Source organism: Halyomorpha halys, unplaced genomic scaffold (assembly GCF_000696795.3).
Source record: "Halyomorpha halys isolate HHAL.00 unplaced genomic scaffold, Hhal_1.1 Scaffold126.1, whole genome shotgun sequence".
Taxonomy (NCBI): Eukaryota; Metazoa; Arthropoda; class Insecta; order Hemiptera; family Pentatomidae; genus Halyomorpha; species Halyomorpha halys.
Window position 1 is genome coordinate 2,220,251 of NW_027112074.1, and position 20,961 is coordinate 2,241,211.

Sequence of the window (20,961 nt, forward strand, 5' to 3'; positions counted from 1 at the left end):
AAGAGGGGGAGAGGGGAGAGAGTGAACTGTATACTGGGACACACCGCACATATTCAGCGATACAATATAGACCTTAGTGTTGTAATGAAGAGCTCACCCAGAATACAAATATGTTTAACAAATTAAATAAAACAATTGTTATAACACCTTAATTTTACCTACTCCTTTATGTAATGCAAAATTGCTACTATTTTATTTTATATGCTTGTTTTCTCATCACTTCTCTTTATATTGCAAGTAGAATATATTGAATTCACCCTAATATTCCATTCAGTGATTTTATTTATTAGTTACAAGCTAAAGAAGTAAATAGAATGTAATATAATTTCTAAATTATCCACTAGCTTTTTAGTTACATATTTTTATTGCAGTAATATTGAAACTCAAATTGATTTTACATTGCACCTTTACCTTAACAATAGTTGTTTAATTGTCTTAGTTTTTTCTATTAAAAAAAAAAATTAAAATCTTATCTTAATAATATTATTGATTAGTTTTCTAAATAAAAGATCATATCTATTTTGAATGTTTTGGGGTTTATAACTCCATATTTATTCTAGAATTATTTTGTTTATAATTTATTCATATCTCTGCTTTGGTCAGTAGTGGCACATCTGACAAAAAACATATTTGTTGTATATTTATTGATGTTATATTTAAAATAAATAATTCACCTTGTTCAATTCTCCTTTGTTTATAATTTTAAAAAATAATTATAAAAAAAAATATCTTTAGGACTTTAGTTTTCCGTAAAATCTATCTTTTGATGTTAGATTTAGGGGCAAATTACGTAAAACAAAAATAAAAATCTGATGTGGTGTGATCATCACACAACTTTCATTTGCTGGCCTACTTTGATTTGAAATTGATCCTGGCTTGCTTCAGAACAAAAACAATGGCTGAAAAACAAATATGTGGCATTTTACAAAACATAACGATTTTTTCTTAACCATTAACCATTCATTTTATGTTTAATTGTTATAGAATCAATACTGAAAATACTAATAACATCAGCCGAAAGGCTCATTTCTAGATTAAGTACAATTAAAAGATATTTACTAACTATGGTGACAAGAAAACGTCATCTGCCTAAAAGGAAACCCTCATGTGCCAGCCATTTAAAACTCTTGTTAAAACAAACCTTTTATTTAGGCCTTTTCCATCATTCTTTATTACATTCTATGAATTTCTTTAATAAATATTATTTTTTCTGAAATCTTTGGCTTTCCGATGACACATATAATCTAATATAGTCTATATCACTACTCTTATCTCCGGAAATAAGTTTTCAAAAAAAAAAATTTAACCAATTTTTATTAATAGTTTATATTTATCCATTTTCCTCACTAATTATAATGTGAAATGGTTAGTAATTTCAAATATACCAAATTAAAGGTGCTTTAGAGCAAGATTTTTTTTAAAAATTCGCTTTTAAAGCCCTGTTAAACTATATCAATGAGGATAAAACCTATCTGATATTACGAGCCGCCTAATTTTATAATGATATACTATGTTTAATCAGTATCTTTTAAGCCTGTTTTGATAAAATAAATAAAAAAAAAAAAATGTGATGAATCTATTCCTTAAAGTGGCAGTTTGGTTAACAAATTTTTTATCACATTTCCGAAATACACCTGTCCTAAATATGTAATTTCAGTTTAATACAACTTTTTGTTTTTGAGCTAGGTTGAAAACCCACACACCATTTTGTAAAAATTGGTTATTTGGGGTCAGGGGACCTCAAAACGAGTATTTCTGTCATACACTGGAATTTAGAATATTTCATGATTACAGTTCTTTCATTTATATGAGATTCTTGAACATTATTTCACCTATATATTCCATATATATACTACAACGTTAAAATAACATTTTTTATAATGTAATTTGACTTTTCCCATATTGATGGGTTAAGTACATGTAAAAAAAAAGAAGAAATATAACCCATTTAACAATTTTTTTTTTTAAAATCTAAACCTCAGATTTAGGACAAGAAATATATCCTTTTTTATAGCTTATTTTTGATAAAGCATTTTTTTTTTCTAAAAACTCCTTTCTAATTAAACTTTAGTTATTAATTTGCTTGCTTATTTCCCTTAATGTTCTAAAAACACATCTTTCCTAAAATCCTTGTTTTTCCTCTTCAATTTAGTGCCTGTTTCTATTATTAACATCTCTTCAATTCTTAGATTAAAATTATTTGCATGAGAGTAATATACATTGTATGTATTACAATAATATGCAATAGAATTTAAAATATCTAACTGGTTGAATATTTTCATCAAATATATATTTTACTAATTTTATCTTTAAAAAAAATATATAATAAATAATAATAATAATAATAAATTGGTCTGTTATATTGATAAGACTCATAATATTTTTGTCTAACAGTAATAGTTCTGTGGATCTGATAAATCTTACAAATAACCACTTTATCTTGGGTATCTACTCCTAATCTTCTTTGATTTATTTTACTTTTAACAATATAATTTTGTTAATAAAATAAGCTGACTTTTATTTCTAAATTTTGCTTTTCTCAGGAAACATGTCACTACTAGTTTTATATTAGTTTTTCTAACATTTCTTTTAACTGGCTTAAATTCATACCCTTACAATTTTTCTTATAATCTCAGACAAATGACAAGAGCTTCTGTATTTTCTTTTTAGGAAGTCGGTAAGTCAATTTCAATAAATATTTTTGAGGTTAAAACTTCCAAAAATTGAATATATTTTATTCTATATTTTCTTATTAGTTTTACAACGTTTCGGGATTACTGTCCCATATTCATTAACCTACAAATAATAATTCATTTTAACAATTCTCATCCATGTGTATTTTTAATCCATATAATTATACTTACCTCATTTTTGTCAAACTTTTAATTTCACTAAGGAAATTATGTCATCCTCTACATGGCTGAAAAAAATTGTTTTACACTGTTTTAATTCATTATTGGTGCATGCTCCTCTCTCTGTAGCACCAGCATTGCTCTATATTGTATACTACCGCTTTGGACCTAATCTTATGTCCTGTGTGTTATTTTGGTTGCCATCCTATTTATATTTCCCACTTTATTAATTTGTAATTCAAATTAAACTTCGATTTTTTAATGTTTTATTATGATTTGACTATTCTAAACTCACCTATTTCCTCTGATATTTATGTTTTGTCTATAATGATGGTGTAGTGTGTATCTTGATACATGAATACATACCTTGTTACATGAATATGGGAGAGACAGTAGTCTCGAAACACTGTAAAACAAAAAAGAAAATATAGAATAAAATATATTCAACTTTTGGAAGTTTTTAACCTCAAAAAATTTATTCAAATTGGCTAGAGCTTGATGGATAAAAGAAATATGGGGTAACTTTAATATTTAATTCTCTTTGAAAATAAATGATTTACTTAATTTTTCTTTCTACTGAAGATATATCTTTAAACTTGATCGCAGACATAAAAAAGAAATCCCATATCTGTCAATCTTTATCAAATATCATCCCCCTATCATTTTAATCATATTTCCCCTGAAAATAATAGACTTTTGCACTGTATTAAAGACCATGGGAGGAGGCTTTAGGGATGCATTTTATAAACTCTGGAACATGATTTTAGGACTGACATATGATCTGACATATCTGATGTATATATCGTTCTATCCACCTAATTAAATATAAATTTGAATGTTATTATATTATCAAGAATAATGAAATTTAAAAAAATATATACACTTGAAAAATAACTTTTATTTATAACATAAAAACTGAATGCAAAACTACTAATTTCAAAATATTTAACTTTAATTTTAATAAAAGTTCCAAAAAAATAGGTGTAATTATATATCTTGCCCTAATGTGAAATATAGAATAATATTAAAACATATTTTTTTTAAATAACATTAGAAATATGAATAGAAATCATGATAATTAATAATACTAAAAGTATATCCTTTACGATGCCTTCTAATCATCAAGTAACTGTAGACATCACTCATTTGGTTCAATCTACTTACAATAAAATATATCATCAATATTTAATTTTATTCCAAGATTTATTTAATAAATGGCAATTTGACCCCTTTTTAACAATTTACTAAAATTTATTTTATTTCTATGTCAGTAATAGATAGTCTATTGTACTTTCTTCGATGATTAATTTCATATAGTATTGTTTAATTTAATTTTTAAAAAAACTTAATTTAAAATATCTTGGTTTAAAGTATAATTTTATCCTTGATACACTATTAGTGTTAATTCCTATCATGTTACTTTTGTGTAACTAAACTAAACTTCATAATAATATTGTTATTTCTTAATATCATTATCATTATTTATTTATGTATTTATTATTATTAATACATATACATATATATATTTTTTTTTTTGCAGATTCGAAGAATGCAAGATATGCTAGCTCAGATGCAGGAAAAACTTAAAGCTACTAATCAAAGTAACGACAACATAGTGAATATATAAAACCTGCCAACTTATTTATTTTAAAACTCATTTTAGCAAAACTTTTGAATGTGTTCAAAGAAAAATCTGTTAACAATTCTATAGAAAATTACTTGGAGATATAGTATTGTCTAATAGTGAAAATAATTAGTAAATATCAATTATCTATTTATTGAAAGTCCAGAATGAATGTAAGACAGAATACAGATAAGTCTCGGTAATACAAATACATTAAATGAATATTATAAATTCATATTTAAAAAAAAAGAAGTAAAATTTGTACCAAAACAAACAAATAGTATTAAATGAATGATTCTAGTTTAATTTCTATATGTTGGAGTTGAAACGACCAGTGATAAAATTCTGGGTCCTAAGAGAAATTAATTTAAATAACAAACTGAAGGTTTTCTAAAACAAGGATGGTTGTTTACAAAAACAATAGATAAATGCTTCTTAAAATGTTTTTGCATATAAAAGCTTAACCTTTAATATACAATGTTAATACAAAAAAATAGAGGAACCTTTAGAAATGGAGTTTGGTTATTATTGATCTATTAATGTAAAAGAGAAAAAATCAATTGTTGTCAGAAAGAAAAATATCATTTATATTTTATAATGTAAAGAATAGTGGTCCTAAAAAATTGTTCTGATTACCACAGGTATGGGCTTAATGAGTAATGAGTAGGTTGCATTAGCGAGACTTTACTGTATGTAAATAATTATATTTCGGTTTTTCATTTTATCTCAATATTTTTTTTTTCTACCTCAAAGGACCAAAGATGGCTCTTGGTGAAATAAGGCTCTTTAGTTAATATGAACTAGTAGTGAGTCGTGTTATGTTTTCTTATGTATATTATGTATTTATAATGTTTTAATTATTGTTTATTTAATTTTTTAAAAATTATTTTTAGTATTTTTATTACTTAGATATTTCTTCTTATTAAAAAAAAAAAAAAAAATGTTTTACTGAAAGCATTTAGTGCAATAATATTGTTATCATTGATTTTAAATCATGGTTAGAGCATGTTAAAATATATTACTTAATTTTTTCATAATGACAAATAATAATAACTACTCATTTAATGTTGTTTATAATTAATCTTTATGAACTTTTTAAAAGTTTATACTACTTAGTAAAAATTGTGTTTTGGTTCTGCCTTTTAAGAGTAACCAATATGCAATATGTATATTCACGCACAAGTAAGATGAATGGAGTTTGACTCGAGTACAAATTTTTAGCATAATTTGATGATGTGAGGAAAATGCCAGTTTTAGATAAACTTTACTAAAAAAAATTTCTGTAGTTATATATTGTATTTATATGTATATTTGTTATAAAACTTTTATATATAATGAACAAAATTACAATAAAAATATATTCATCTTGATGAAATTTTTTTGTCCTTCCTTTTGATCAGTATATAATACATTATTATATTAATATTTTAAGGTAGATCTCAAAGAAAAATAGTGAGTGCATAATATATTTTGCTAAAGAAAACAAATTTAATACATTTTTATTATGTATTTACCCTGCCAAACTTTTTAATGTCTTGGGCTGTAGCTAAACTGCAGGCTAACTTGGACTACTTGACTTAAACTACTTGAACAAGAACAACTTTACAAACTGCTAATTCATTTTCTTTAAAGAAATTCTCTCTTCAGTAAAAAAAAAAATATTGGACAACTCATCACTGAAACTAATATCAACGTATGGAACAGAACGTCAGAGTTGCCAGAGCGCTTGATTTGTGTAACTAGGTTTAAATACTTAGAAGAGTGGTGAAATGAGTTATAATCAGAAAATAAACGAAATAGAGTGTTTTATAACCTCTAGAACATTTTGAAATTCTGAATTTTACTACTTTTACCACTTTCTCTGAACATTTCCTTTAATCTACTGTGAAAAAAAAAAATGTTTTTGTGAAAGAACCAGCACGTTCTACAGCTTATAATAAATTTAACCCGTTTCCAACAATTTACAACATCAGAGACCTGTTCTGTGCTTTACACTGAGAGCACTTTATTGTGAGCTGAAAAGCTCTTTAAAAATAGTGAGGAAAATGGGTTTAAAGTTGAGAGACATGATTTAGTGGTAGGGGTTAGTATACTTATATTTTCAATAGCCAAATTTTATCCCTGAAGGGGGAGGCAAGATTAGTGTGTTAGTGATAAATTAATTTTATAGTATGCAAAGAGTGATTTGCAGGAAGGTCCCTTATTATGAAAATAATGTAATATTGTGGTCCGAGTATAACAGAGTAACATCTCTAAAAATGGTTATTCTGAGATACGTCTTTAATCTTAGCAATAAGGATAAGATCTAACTGTAACTGTGATATCTTGAAACATTCTTTTTACTTAGATTTTTTGACATGTTTTACTGTGATTCTGTGTTTACTGTATGGATATTGCTAAGGTTACTTACATATACCTCAAAATAACCATTTTTTTGTTTTTTAGATTTTACACTATTAAACTGGGACAGCAAAATGGCTTATCAGTTGAGGGGGGGGGGGTAGGAAAAACTAGGATCCCAACCCCAGAATGTTTACAAAACAAAAAATCACCAAAGAATAGGATTTTGTAAATCTGACATTTTTTTTACTTATACCACTTTTCCCCCCACCAAATGTTCATAATTAATATTGTATATAATAAGAGTTAAACTTAATGCCTTTTCTTATAAAAAAAAAAGGTATTAAGTTTAGCTCTTATTATTTAGTAGTATTGGGTAGTCAATCCATAGGTTATCACCCTATTCAAACCATGGCGGGATGATCAAGTTTTCATAATGTGGGACCGCCACGAAATAAAAGGAAAAAAATAAAACCCTTAAACCAGGATTTGAACAGGTGACACAGCAGTTCCAAGGTTGTTAAAGGCAATGCATCAACTCCCTTGGCTATAGATGGCCCTTAACATTATCATGTTGGCGGACAATCAAATTGGCGGACCCATGTGAGGCTCAGGATTTGGAACTGAAAATCATACTGCTAGTTTGAAGATAGTTTTGAATCATACTGGATTTTTACACCCTACATCCCCAAATTAAGTTCAAGATCAGATTGGGAGTTAGGTGTTAGTGTCTCATCCCTCACTCAAATCTTGTGTGGTTATGTCAAGTTAGGTTTTCGAATATGATAATAATAGGAAAGATAAGTAGATATGAAATGTTAGAATACATAAATACATATTTAAGGAATCTAAAAAAAGAATGACACACTGATAGATAATATACAATACAAAAAATGATAATGGATAAAATAAAGATAATATATAGAAGGAAAAGAAAATATACAAACTTGAAAAGTTTATTATGGATTTTCAGGCCAAGATGTAAAATAGGAATAGTGGATTGAAGGGAATTTTGTACATTTTGAGAGAGAATAGGGATATCAGAAAGGGACCTGTACTAAAAAAGGGATGGAGCAGTTTGAGGTCAAGAGGAACTGGAGTTATAGGGCTAACTTAATAGTCCATGAGTTAAGGTGTCATGTTAGATGGAAAGGTGTTGTTAAGTATTTTTGTTGTGATAACGAGGTGGCGAACCTGAAATTCTGAGTTAGCAGCCCTATTAGCATACAAAACCTATACTACATTCAATGAGGAATCAAAAAAGAGGTTTGTAGGAAAATGAATTTTGATTTTAGGACTCGGTTTGGAATTGTTAGGATGTGAAAAAACTAAAACGTAGGGGGAGGGGGGAGGCCATAACAGTCCTCTTTTTTTCAGTTTTTTACATGAATTGTGGATGCTATGTGTCATAACTTCAGGGCCAACCAATATAAATTTAAAAAGGACAAAGGAAGGCCACTTTTGGTTCATTGTGAAAAACGTAAACCAGGTAGTTATAATGGATTTTTTTTAAACTGAGAACAAGAAATAGCATTTGAGGTAAGAAGAGGGAGCAGCGAAAATTCTTGGGTCTTAGCAGCACTCAAATTTTAAATCTAATCCTGTATCTGAGCACTGTTGTATGTTTATTCTTTACTTTTACTAATTACTTTTGTGTATCATTATTCTAGTCTATACAATTGTTGACGTTTCTCCTATATATATATATATACATATATTCGTCATTCAATACAATAAAATTGAAACCAGGTGTTACTGAAAGGTAATATAGGGGAAAAAACAGAATAAATGAAAGATTCTGCCTTATTAGCATATGCAGACGATACACAAGTGCACAATACACAGATAAAGGGATTTAGTAACTGGCAATCAGGAATAGACCCAAATTATTACATCCATCATCTAGCAATGGAAGATGCTTCAAGTATTCAAATTTCTCATCTGCTCCTAAATCAGCAACCATATTTAAGGATTTTTTATTACTACAGTTCGTCTAATAACATATTTTTAAAAATTAAATAAAACCTTTTACTGAATGTATGTATATAAATGTACAGTTGTAAATTTCAATAAAGATATAGATATAAATAAATAAATAAAACTCTCTAGTTTTCGTGTTTTCAAATTATTGGGGGGGCACTCTTCCTACATCTTCCAAAACGTTTCTATTCACATTGATTGAATATTCAATTTTAGCTTTTTCTAATACTCAAAATAAATATATTTTTTCATGTTTTCTGACAATATATTTTTAAAACTAAGTATTACATTAATCATTTTATCGTAAAGGAAAAGTGATATCGATACTAGCAATCAACTACTAGAGGCACGTGGTTATACCCACAGTCATTGAAGCACGCTGCCTTGGTTAGTTGTGATTAACTTGAAATTTTATTTATAATTTGTATTATATTTGTATTGCTTGTTTTGCTTTTGAAACTCATATAAACCTTAACAAAAATTGTTACGCATTGCTAAACTGCAGTATTTTAGAAAAATAATGATGCTATACTAACATAACTACATAATCTAACATTTGAGAATATGGATTTCAAAAGAATCTTGTCCTGTATTTAAACTCATTTCGCTTAAAAATATAACTGAAGAATTCTTCATTATGAATTTATCTTATAGTTTAATTGAATAGTTATCACAAATAAATTTTAACGTAAATTAAAAATCTTGTTAAACACATTTGACTTAGAAGTTAGATTTTTGAGTTATGTTAGAATTGCAATAATGATGGGGGTTTAATTTGTATTGTTTTCTGTAAATTTCTTTAATACTTATGCGGAATTTAAAAAAAGTTCCCTTAGGACCCCAATTTCTAAAGTCTTTCAACTTCATTTTTTTTTTAAGTAAAGGCTTGAGTGAATATTTGATCCATTTTGTTTGTTTTTATTATTTTATTTTATTTTTTTATCCTTTTGGTAGTTTTAAAAACCAAAATAGTTTTCCTCAGTGAGGCTTCAAAGCACTTCCTGGGTTCTTATAAATACCAACATTTAAAAATAGCTTCAAACCTAAAGATTCATTCAAAACTTGATGATCAATGAACAATTGGGGTTAGGTTTTGGAATTTGGATTGTTAGACTATTTCATTATTGATTTTTAACTCTACTTTTTTAAATAATGTACAATTTAGTTACGCAATTTTTCTTGGGGTGGTGTGATATGTTCATCTATTTGCATGCATTTTTAATTCATTATATCTAGTAACAAATACTGAATGTTTATTTTTTAATTTCAGTCTTTAAACGTTTAATCATCCCTACCACACCACGATGGGTAAGGAAGATAAGGCTACTTGGAAGAGTAACTACTTCAGTAAATTAATTGTGAGTTAAATCTTTAATTATAAAAACAAAGTAAGATCCAACGACAGAGTTAGGCATCCATTAGTTGTGATAAAGCTACCGCTAAAATTTCTTAAGATATAATATTTATTAATGGTACATTAATAAATATTTATCTAATTAATAAAATATATATATTATATTTTTTGTATAGTCTATGTGTTTAATTATTTAAATAGATCCATTTTTTTTTCTCTAAATAATCACATTTCATTCATTTATGCAATATTGTATCCGTAGCAATTTTAGCTATAGTTTTGTTGTAACTAATTATTTTCTCACCTCTGTCCTAGACATAACATGTTTTATTATTTATATATAGTTGACCATAAAAATTGATATATAAGAAGATGGTCAGGGTTACAATATTTAAATGAGTCTCAAAAATTCATTCCTCAGGTTTTTTATTGAAGCATTGAGAATCAGTATGGACTCTACCATATTGTGATAATAAAGAATAAAACTTGTTTTTTTTTTTTTTTTTGTAATAAAACTATTATTCTGTTTGAAAATTGGTCTTAAGAAATTTTATTACTAAAATCTTCCCAAAGAATGTTTACCAAAATCTTGGAAGGTTGGTTGGTCCACTCTGATTCTTAATGTCTTAAGTGTAAAATGCTTAAGGAACTTCAGTTACTATTTTTAACTATATTAAATATTCTTATGTAATGTTTTGTTTTTCTTGTAAGGTTTATATGTTAAAATAATTTTATTTTATTATTTCTTACTACAATTTTAATTATTTGTTTATTATTCTTGTAATGTTTTTCAAATACTTTTAGTTCTGCTCATATATTTAAAGAGTTAGTTTATTATAAACGTTAAACCTTTAGCAACTTAAACAAAATAAAACTTAGTAGCATAGAAGTAATTCTGTGCTTAAGTCAACAATATGTTTTTTCTTTTTATAAAGAGATATTTTTATAAGATTTAAATAAAAGGTATGAGTTTTCTAAACATGATCCAATGGCAGGAAATTCAAAATCAAACTTCGCTTAAATTTTTCAAAAAAATTACTCCAAAAAAGGATCCTTTGGATTGGATATTATCCATATACTATGGATATATCCATTGGATATTGGGCATATACTGACTAACCTGTAGCATTCCGCTATAAGTGAATTTTGAATCAGAAAGAACTCCCACTGTTGAAATTTGTTTCGTGAACCTATACCTTTCTTAGAAAAAAAAAATCTGTTTATTAGGCATATTGTTTCTGTTTGTTACCATTTAAGAGAGAGCTTCTAGTTATTATTTTGTTTACTGTTTAGCAATTACTTGAAGAATATCCTAAGTGCTTCATTGTCGGAGCTGACAATGTCGGGTCAAAACAAATGCAACAAATCCGTATGTCATTAAGAGGTACAGCGGTTGTTTTGATGGGAAAAAATACAATGATGAGGAAGGCTATTAGAGGTCATCTTGAAAGAAACCAAGCTTTAGACAAGTATGTATCCTACAGTATTTTTTTTTTTATTTTTTACTTGTTAAACTTTTTTTTTTTCTTAAAAACTGAAACTAAATAGTATTGAACAAGTAGAAAAATAAATTTCAAGGTATAAAAAAATTGTTTCGCTTGTTTAGTTATTTTGCCATATGAAAGGTTAATAACAAGCTTTTAATTTATGCTGATTAATTGTTCATAAGTTAATTTTATAATTTTCTTGTTTTTTTTTTTAGACTTTTGCCTCATATCAAAGGAAATGTAGGGTTTGTGTTCACCAGAGGAGAGCTTCCTGAAGTGCGTGAAAAATTATTGCAGAATAAAGTTAGAGCACCGGCCAGAGCTGGAGCTATCGCTCCATGCCCTGTCGTTATTCCTGCTCAAAACACCGGTCTTGGTCCTGAAAAAACTTCATTTTTTCAGGCTCTCTCCATTCCTACCAAGATTTCTAAGGGAACAATTGAAATTATTGTAAGTTCAATTATTAGTATTTCAATACAAAAATTGTTATATTGATATGTAATGTTTATTTACTTCTTCTTTTGTAATATGGTTAGCTAACTGATTACCCCGCCTAGTATATATATTTCACATTTCCGGTTAAAGGTGAGCCCTTGTCAGCGGGCTGGTCATCCCTGCTGTAGGGATTCAATTATCTGGAAGGTTTAATTTTTTAACCCACTTGTCACCTATAATATGAATTTCATTTCTAACTGTCTTAAAATTCTTTTTATATTAGTTATAAAATAGTCATTAAAGCAAACAAACTTAATTATTCTGTCTATTAAATTAACTTAGCATTGAGATCTTTGGTGCTAACAATAACTGCAAATCCTCTTTTATAAATATTCAATCTTTTTTTTTATAAAATAATTTTTTACTATTTTACATTTTCATGTGAGCCTTTCTATTTTCAATATTGATGTTATAATAATTAAGCATAACATAAATGTTTAAGAGTAGAATGTAAGTTATATAAAACTTAATAATTGTGAATTCTTTTACCAAAAAACAATTGAAAAGTTGATAACAACTAAAATATTGAAAGTACTTTTCTGTCAACTGAAAGCTTATACAAATCACTTAACTGAATTATAAATTGGCAGATATAATAATTAGAAAATGTATTAACTTAGAGAGTGGGATAGCTCGGTGAGAAAGGCATTATGCTTCTACCTCCCGGGCCTAGGTTCAGATCTAGCTCTGCCAGATGATTATTTATTCTGATAAATCAACTCTGGGGAAGAAAACCTGGCAGTTGAGTTAGATCTTTACCGAATAAACTCCTTGCTCAACCATTGTTCTAGAAACAGTTCCTCTGCTGAACCTAAGATCCTTCTTTGGTTGTCATATTACTTCTTTTCTTTTTATTATCTTAATAAAAGTATTAGATATTTTATAGTTAGTATTTTTATATCTTGTTAAACATTTAAATTTTTATTTATTTTTTTTTAGAATGATGTACACATTTTAAAAGAAGGTGACAAAGTTGGTGCTTCAGAAGCTACCCTCCTGAACATGTTGAACATTTCTCCATTTTCTTATGGTCTAGTAGTGGAAATGGTTTATGACTCAGGCACAATATTTGAGCCCAAGATCTTGGACATTAAACCTGAAGATTTGCGCGTCAAGTTTCTGGAGGTAAAATTTAACTGTAGCTGTATGAGTACGTGCATTTCTGCGAGTCTGGATTTTTCCAGAAGTTTCATAATTTAACAGTTTCAAAAATTTTAGATGAAAAAGATTTTACTTTAAAATAAATTAGAAATAGTAATAATTTTCAAATCCAAATAATTAATCTTTCTGAAAATTAAACCCTGTTGACCCTGTGAAACTTTAATGATTTTCTGGCTATACTTTTTTCCTTTGTTCTTTGTATTATAAATTAAACAATAAAGTTGATTAGTGCAAACTTTGAGTGTTCCATACACATTCTGAGTTTTTACCAAAATGAGCACCAAAATCTAGTCTCTAGTAACCATCTGATTTCCTGGTCATAACAGTTTGATCTACTATTTTCTTAATATATTTTACAGTTATAACATTTGGTCATGTTAAGGCAGGTTTTCTTTAAATTAAAATATAGTACCATTGGATACAACAGTCTGATTAATTTCACAATTTTATCCATCTTGCTTTTTATTTATTAGAAGATCATAAATTTTATTATTCATTGGTTAAGTATTATTTAACTAGTCAAGTTAATTAATAGTCTCTATAAAGCTAGAATAGCTCTTATTTTGACATCTCCAATTTTTAGTTTAAATGATTGATAATATATTTTAAAATACTCATCTTTTACTGTATTTGATTTCAGGGTGTTGCTAGATTAGCTTCCGTCTGTCTTGAAATCAGTTACCCAACCATTGCTTCTGCTCCTCACAGCATAGCAAATGGTTTGAAAAATCTTTTCGCTATTGCTGCGGAAACTGATGTCGAATTCAAAGAAGCAGAGAAAATCAAGGAATATTTGAAGGTTAGTTAATGTTTTGTTATTCCTCTTAAAATATATATATTTTTTAATTTCTTGTGTGAATTCAAATTTATCAAAAATCGTTAAATTATTAGGACCCATCAAAATTCGTTACCGCTGTTGCTGCTCCTGTGGCTGCTGAGGCTGCTGCCCCAGCCGCTGCCAAGAAAGAAGAAGTCAAGGAGGAAGCAGAAGAATCCGATGATGACATGGGATTTGGTCTTTTTGATTAAATTTTAGTCTCTGACTAAAATTTCATTCAAAACAATTTGTATTGACCCAGACGAAAATACAGAATAAAACAAATAGCTATGTTTTTTTTTTTACTTCTATACCTTTTCAAAGTACCATGGAGTCCAAATTATCCTTAATGATTGGGACCAGACCCATTTCATATCATTGTTAAAATGATTTTCTGATCATTAATTAGATATCCTAAATAAGTAAAGGATAGATAGTACACTTATATCAAGAGACTCTAACCTTTTTATATTTGGGAAAATTTAAGACTTTAACAGCTAAGGATGATGTGCCAAAAGGTGGGATAACCTTAGGTGTTAATGTGAGCTGAGTTTGTAGCCACTTTTTGTCAGTATTTTCTCCTTACTCATAGAAGTGTTATATATATATATATATTGTTTCTCATTCTCCATTTTGATGCTGACTTTGAAGAGGTCACTGGTTGAGTAAACTTTTTTTTTTACCAACACATTTAAAGGTGAATTAAAAAAAAAATTTAAATGAATTTTTTAAAAATGTTTTTATTATGTGCCTCTATAAATGAAAATTAATTTTTCATAATAAAATTTTAATAGTTGGATTTTTGTGATAAATTTCAAAGCAACATGTTGCACATAAGCAAACCCTGCCCCTTTTGCATCTTTTAACTCTTTCCGATCTTTTCTGTTTCCTACAAACTACTTGGTTTTTAGTTTAGTAATTTAACTGGTAACTGCAAATCTGAATTTGTTGACAATGGTACACGCAATTCTTTAGCAGTTGATTCCAAGCAGTTCTGTGCTTTCCAACCAATTCAGACTTAAGAAATTGTGGGATCACGTTCCTCATGAATCCCAAATGATTTACTTATGGGTAGTTTATTCTTATTTGTAACTACATATAAAATTCTTGCATTTAGGAAGGCAAGATCCAATATACTAAAGACAGATTTTTTAGACCATCAGATTATCCCGTACATATTCACTGCGCCCACAAATTGGTAGTAATAAACTACACTTTTCTTACTCCATTCTTTTAAATATATCATGCAGTAGTTATGTTATTCTGAAAAATGAATAATTTGTAAATAATAGGAGCATGAAGAATGTAAAGTTTAAGTTTATGCGATTGTGAACTGCCTCATAATGGAAGAGTAATATGAATACTTGGTTCAGAAATTTGAAAATCTGAACTAATTTTGAACTATAGATGAGGGACATGGGGGCGTATGAATAGGGATAAGATATACAATCACATAGTTTTTAGTACTGACCTGAAAAAAAAATGGAGTAGGTAGAGGTGAGGAGGAAATGAAGTTAATATGTATAATCTAAGAGTTATGAGTTAACGTGGTATTGCATTTGGTGTTAAGTAATATTTGTTTAAATTATCTTAGGTCTGGTATAGATACCTAGTACCTTGATGTGAATCTGAACAAAAGAAAATGTATTTTCGTTGTGATAACATGGAGGCGAACCTGAAATTCTGATTTAGCAACTCTAACAACATACAAAACCGTTGAGAAAAAAAACTTCTATATATTTTTTCTTTAAAATGCCCTGCACTCCATTCAATGAGGAATCTAAAAGGAGATGTATAGGGAAACGAAAGGAACATAATTTTTGACTTTAGGACTTGTTAGGATGTGAACAAACTAAAACCTAGGGGAGGAGGCCATAGCAGTCCTCTTCTTTTCAGTTTTTCACATGAATTGTGGATGCTTTTGTCATAATGTCAGGGCCAACCAATACAAATTTAAAAAGGACAAAGGAAGATCACTTTTCGGTTCACTGTGAAAAACATATACCAGATAGTTATAATGGATTTTTTTAACAGAGAAAAAGAAATAGGATTTGAGGTAAGAAGAGGGAGTAGCAAAAATTCTTGGGCCTTAGCAGCGCCCAAATTTTAAATCTAATCCTGTATCTGAGTGGTGTTGTATGTTTGTTCACATTATTTTTACAATTGCTTTTGTGTAGTATTATTTTAGTCTTTACAATTTTTGATGTTTCTCCTATATAAGGGCAAACTGAAACTCTTTCTTTCAAAATTGGACAAACTGCTGTAAAATGGAGCTTCCAGTGCATTCATGTAACATAAGGAGCAGTTTCCCTTTAATCCTGCCACACTACCAGCCAGAATGTTCCCTCACCATTCTCTGTGAGTCCCCTGGCAAACATGCCAAAAATGTATAAACCCCCTTCAGCAAACCCTGTATTCCCATCTTAAAATGCCATCTGGCAAGACAAGATTGATTAAAATGTTTCTTAGCATATATATTTATTAAGTTAAGCCCATTGTAAATATGTATTTGATGTAAATAAAGATTTAGGAGGTAAAAAAAAAAAATCCTGGCAGATTGGAAATCTAGATTTAGAAGTTTACAAATCAGCGAATAAAGTAGGGACAGTATTTTTTCCAAACGTTGGAAATTTTCCAGGAAAGATTATGGGCTGGCCTTTTTCTTTTTCGTCAAAAAAGTTATTAACAAAATTAAGCATTATTGGTGCGTAGTTCAGAAAGTATACATTTCATGATTATATACCAATCGATTTGTCTCTTTCTGATGAATAAGAAAAAAATATTACTGATTCTATTAAATGATTTTTTATTCACTATAAACTTAAAAAAAACATAATGAGGACTTCATGTAGGTTAATAAAGTTTTTTGGGGTGAAAGCAAATCATAGTTGTTCTTTGCGTCGTCTCAAACCCTCCCCCCTAAAAACTATTTTTCAAAGAAATAAAAAATTAGAAATTTTTCACCTTGATTTATTTAGAGGATTTATTTTTTTTTTCCGGTGACCATTGTTCATATAATCGTTCATAACTCCTCATCGTTTTATCCAATTCCTACGTTAAAAGAACTGTTGGAAAGCTGAATGTCTCCTCTTTTAACCAACATTAACATTGTTAAATTAAATTTAGATTTATTTCATTTATAAGGTTGAATTATTAATTCCAAATCAAAAAAAGACTTAATACGTTTTATTTTATATCTCCGGTTCCAATTAGTTTAATTAGAATCGGTTCGTGCCCTTTGGTGCAGTTTGAAGAGCCCTAAACCACTGCTAAGTTTGGTGTAGATTAATTTAGTCATGTTGAAGTTAGTTTTTTTGATTTTTCAAGATAAATCAAGAAGCAATCCTTCCCGGCCGGACCCGCCCCACTAAGGCCTCATGGGAGCGACGCTACCATATCTTTTTTGAAATATTTGCTTAAAACGGGAAGAGAAGACATAAGATTTTTAAATCGAGCAATATTTAAAAAGGACCTAAAATTGAAAAATGGCGTGAATCTAATGAATAATCTGGTCTGTGTTTCAATGGGTGAACTGCCTAGCTCAAAAACGATAAGTTACGAGACTGAAAGTACACATTTAAGTTGGGTATATGACTGGGATGTGATTGCAACCTTCTCGATAAAATTGACTCGTCTGAAGTGCCACTTTATAAAATCGGTTTTTCGCACTTTATTTTCGTTTTTCTGGAAAACAACTCTAACGGTTTTTATTAAACCCGCCTTGTCAATGTAAACTAGATGGTATTTAATAATAATAAAAATTAAAAGGAAGATAAGTTAAGTTAATAGGAAGATAGTTCAGGTACGGTCAAAGAAAAAATTCCTTTCTATAAAAAAATAAACATTTTTTTATTTATCAAAATAAATCAAGAAGATAATTTTTTTTTTGATTTTTCAAAATAAATCAAGAAGTTAATTTTATGTTTTTAATTTTTTGAAAATAAATCAAGAAGTTAATTACTTCTAGTTTTTTATTTTTAGCAAGGCGATAATTTTGGCCAAAAAGTTTAATTTTTTTCTGAATTTTTCGGGTTTCTCGAAGGTACTTAAAACGAATATCAACTTTGTTTTACTCCTAAAAAATCATTTACCACACTTTGACAGGTCAGTAATTCTGAATTCATATTTTATGTAGTATATATGTCACAATATCATAGATAATCAAATTCTCTAAAAGAATAAGAAAAAATCAAGAAAATCGGACCACTATAAACGTTATACAGCGAAGTTAGATATTACCATTTATGTTACTATAGTTACCATCTTATCACTTCATCTATATATTAATTGATATCAAAGTTTCAATGGCGTTCAATTAATGTATATAGTCCTCAAATATAGCAACAGGGAAGCATTGGTGGGTCTGCTAGTTTAGGATCTATTTTGTGGTATTCTGCTCATCTCGCCTTGTAAAGTACTTATTTATTTTCTCTTCTTTATTCTTTTCCAGAATTAAATTATTTATATGTGTATTCAACTCCTTTAGTCCCCTTTTTGAAAATAAAATTTCAAATTTTTCACTAAATTTTCTTATTGTAATCATCTAGTTAAAGTTAAAACCTCTCAACGATTAATTTAGCTATCATATGTAGGTGATTTATTTGTAGTTCTTTTATTATAGACTAGCTGACCCGGCAATGGTTTGCTATTGCTACATTTAAGGATGTATTTAGATTTAATAAACCCAATTGATAGTTTATTATAAATTATTGAACAATTTATTATTATGATTTAATGACATAAATAGTTTTTAAATAAGAACCATCACTGTTCATCAATATTAATTCTATATTGAAAAAATTCAGATCTATCAAAGTGTGGTAAAAATTTTTTTTAGTAGTGAAAGAAAGTAGATTCCGTTTTTAGCACCTCAAGAAACTATAAAATACAAATTTTGTAAAAAATCGGAAAATAAAATAATTTAACACAAAAATGTCGTCTACATCGGCCTCTGATTCCTTTTTAAAACTTTTTAAAAAAAATTAGAATAATTAACTTCTCGATCGATCTACACCAAACTTGGCAGTGGTTTAAGGCCCTAAAAACTGCCCCAAAGGGCATAAACCGGATTTAATTAAACAAATAATAACCGGAGATATAAAATAAAACGTTTGATAATCTTTTATTTATTTAAAAGCCATATTTTGCCCTTATAAGAGCATTAAATCAGCATTGAAGTCGTCTGAATGAGTTGACATTCAGCTTTCTAATGGTTCTATTAATGTAGGGATTGGATAAAATGAAGAGGAGTTATGAACGATTATATGAACAATGATCACCAGAATAAAAAAAAAATCCTATATCCTCTAAATAAATCAAGATGATAACTTTCTAATTTTTTATTTTTTTAATAAATAGTATTTGAGGGTTTCAGACGACGCCAAGAACGAATATGATTTAGTTTTTTCTAAAAAAAAATTTGCCTACCAACTTTACCCTTGGCCACATTATGTTTTTATAATTTTTTGTCAATATAATACAGCTTAATGGAATCATTGATATTTTTTATTATTATTCGAAAAGAGATAGCTCTACAATAACTGTGAAATGAACGTATAATTTCTGAGCTACAGACCCAAAACGGTTAATTTTGTTCATAACTTTTTTTTATACTTAGGAATTCGGGGATTTCAGTAGCTTTAAACCTTCCCTTGGCGACAGAGGACATTTTGAAAGAAAAAACAGCACGGAAATCGATCTACTAATTTAAAAGTTTATTGTGGACAAAGATTGGACCATTCCCTTTTATGTATATAGACTAGCTGACCTGGGAATGCTTCGCTATTGCTATATTTGAGGGTCTATATAGCTTTAATGAACCCAATTGAGAGTTTGTTATAAATTTATGTATTTAGTTAAATTAAACAAACACATATACTTTATTATTATGAATTGGTGACATAAATTGATCCAATATATGCGATGACATTCGTTTTTAGCATCTCATGAAAGAAAGGTTGAAATAAATGGCATATCGGGTGGTATCAGCAGTATACGCTGTAAATTTGAGGCTTATATTTAATGAGTATAATCGATAGTTTCTTAAACTTCATTCTGTTTTTTATTTAAAATTAAACATTTTGAAATACTTTATTATTATGTTTCGGTAATATAAATTAAACAATACATGCCATAAAGTTGCAACCATAGTTTAAAAAAAAATATCAATAGCTTCAACATTACTCAACCAATCTACACCATACTTTGCAGTGATTTTAGTAAATATAATAATAATAAGTAACATTAAGATGTAGTAACATATAGTTTTGAAATAAAAACTCACTGTGCTTCAATATTAGTACTATATCCAAACAACTGAGACTGATTGCCATAACAAAGAGTGGTAAAATATTTTTTAGGAGTAAAAAAAGTGCACTAATTCATTTTATTAAATTAAACTCTCAGATTTCTTCAAAATATTTTTTTTTCGGGGATTTGGCGATTTCATTATCTTTAAGCCTTCCCATGGCGAAATGGAACATTTAGAAAAAAAATGCACATAATCGGACCGAATGACATATGGAAGTGTGGTAAACGAGTTTTTAGTAATGAACATTATTATTTTTAAAAAAACTTCAAGTTAATCGGTCCAGTAATTCAAAAGTTCATTGTGGACAAATTTAGAAAAATACCCCAAGCAAATCGGTCCAATAATAACAAAATCTATCGAGGACAAAGATTCAACAGCTCTCTTTTATAGATAGAAAGAAGAGAAGATGCTGTGATAAGACGGTAGCCATTACGTATTTGAAAACAATTTTTTTTGATAGATAGATTTATTTATTGATAGATATTACAATCTGCCACACAGTTGTGGGCAATAGGTAATATTGATAAATGATCTCATACAT

At 28.2% G+C, this 20,961-nt stretch overlaps 2 protein-coding genes and 1 long non-coding RNA gene across 10 annotated transcripts in view; 2 read left to right on the forward strand and 1 right to left on the reverse strand.

Moving 5' to 3' along the window:
* Nucleotides 1-5,846, forward strand: part of Sep4 (septin 4) — a 98,313-nt gene extending 92,467 nt beyond the window's left edge. For all 8 annotated transcript variants that reach the window (XM_067050032.1, XM_014416495.2, XM_014416494.3 and 5 more), the window contains exon 9: nucleotides 4,393-5,846. In XM_067050032.1, coding sequence (XP_066906133.1) covers nucleotides 4,393-4,479 — 87 coding nt within the window. In that variant the 3' untranslated portion in view covers nucleotides 4,480-5,846. The remainder of the gene's footprint in view (nucleotides 1-4,392) is intronic.
* Nucleotides 1-20,961, reverse strand: part of LOC136796398 (uncharacterized) — a 228,557-nt gene that overhangs the window by 34,887 nt on the left and 172,709 nt on the right. The gene's annotated exons all lie outside the window — the stretch shown is intronic.
* On the forward strand, nucleotides 9,048-14,397 carry LOC106678146 (large ribosomal subunit protein uL10). The gene is made up of 7 exons (XM_014416496.2): nucleotides 9,048-9,183; nucleotides 10,067-10,154; nucleotides 11,444-11,619; nucleotides 11,853-12,087; nucleotides 13,072-13,257; nucleotides 13,934-14,092; nucleotides 14,185-14,397. The coding sequence occupies exons 2-7, from the start codon at nucleotides 10,101-10,103 to the stop codon at nucleotides 14,320-14,322; spliced, it is 948 nt and encodes a 315-aa protein (XP_014271982.1). The 5' UTR covers nucleotides 9,048-9,183; nucleotides 10,067-10,100; the 3' UTR covers nucleotides 14,323-14,397.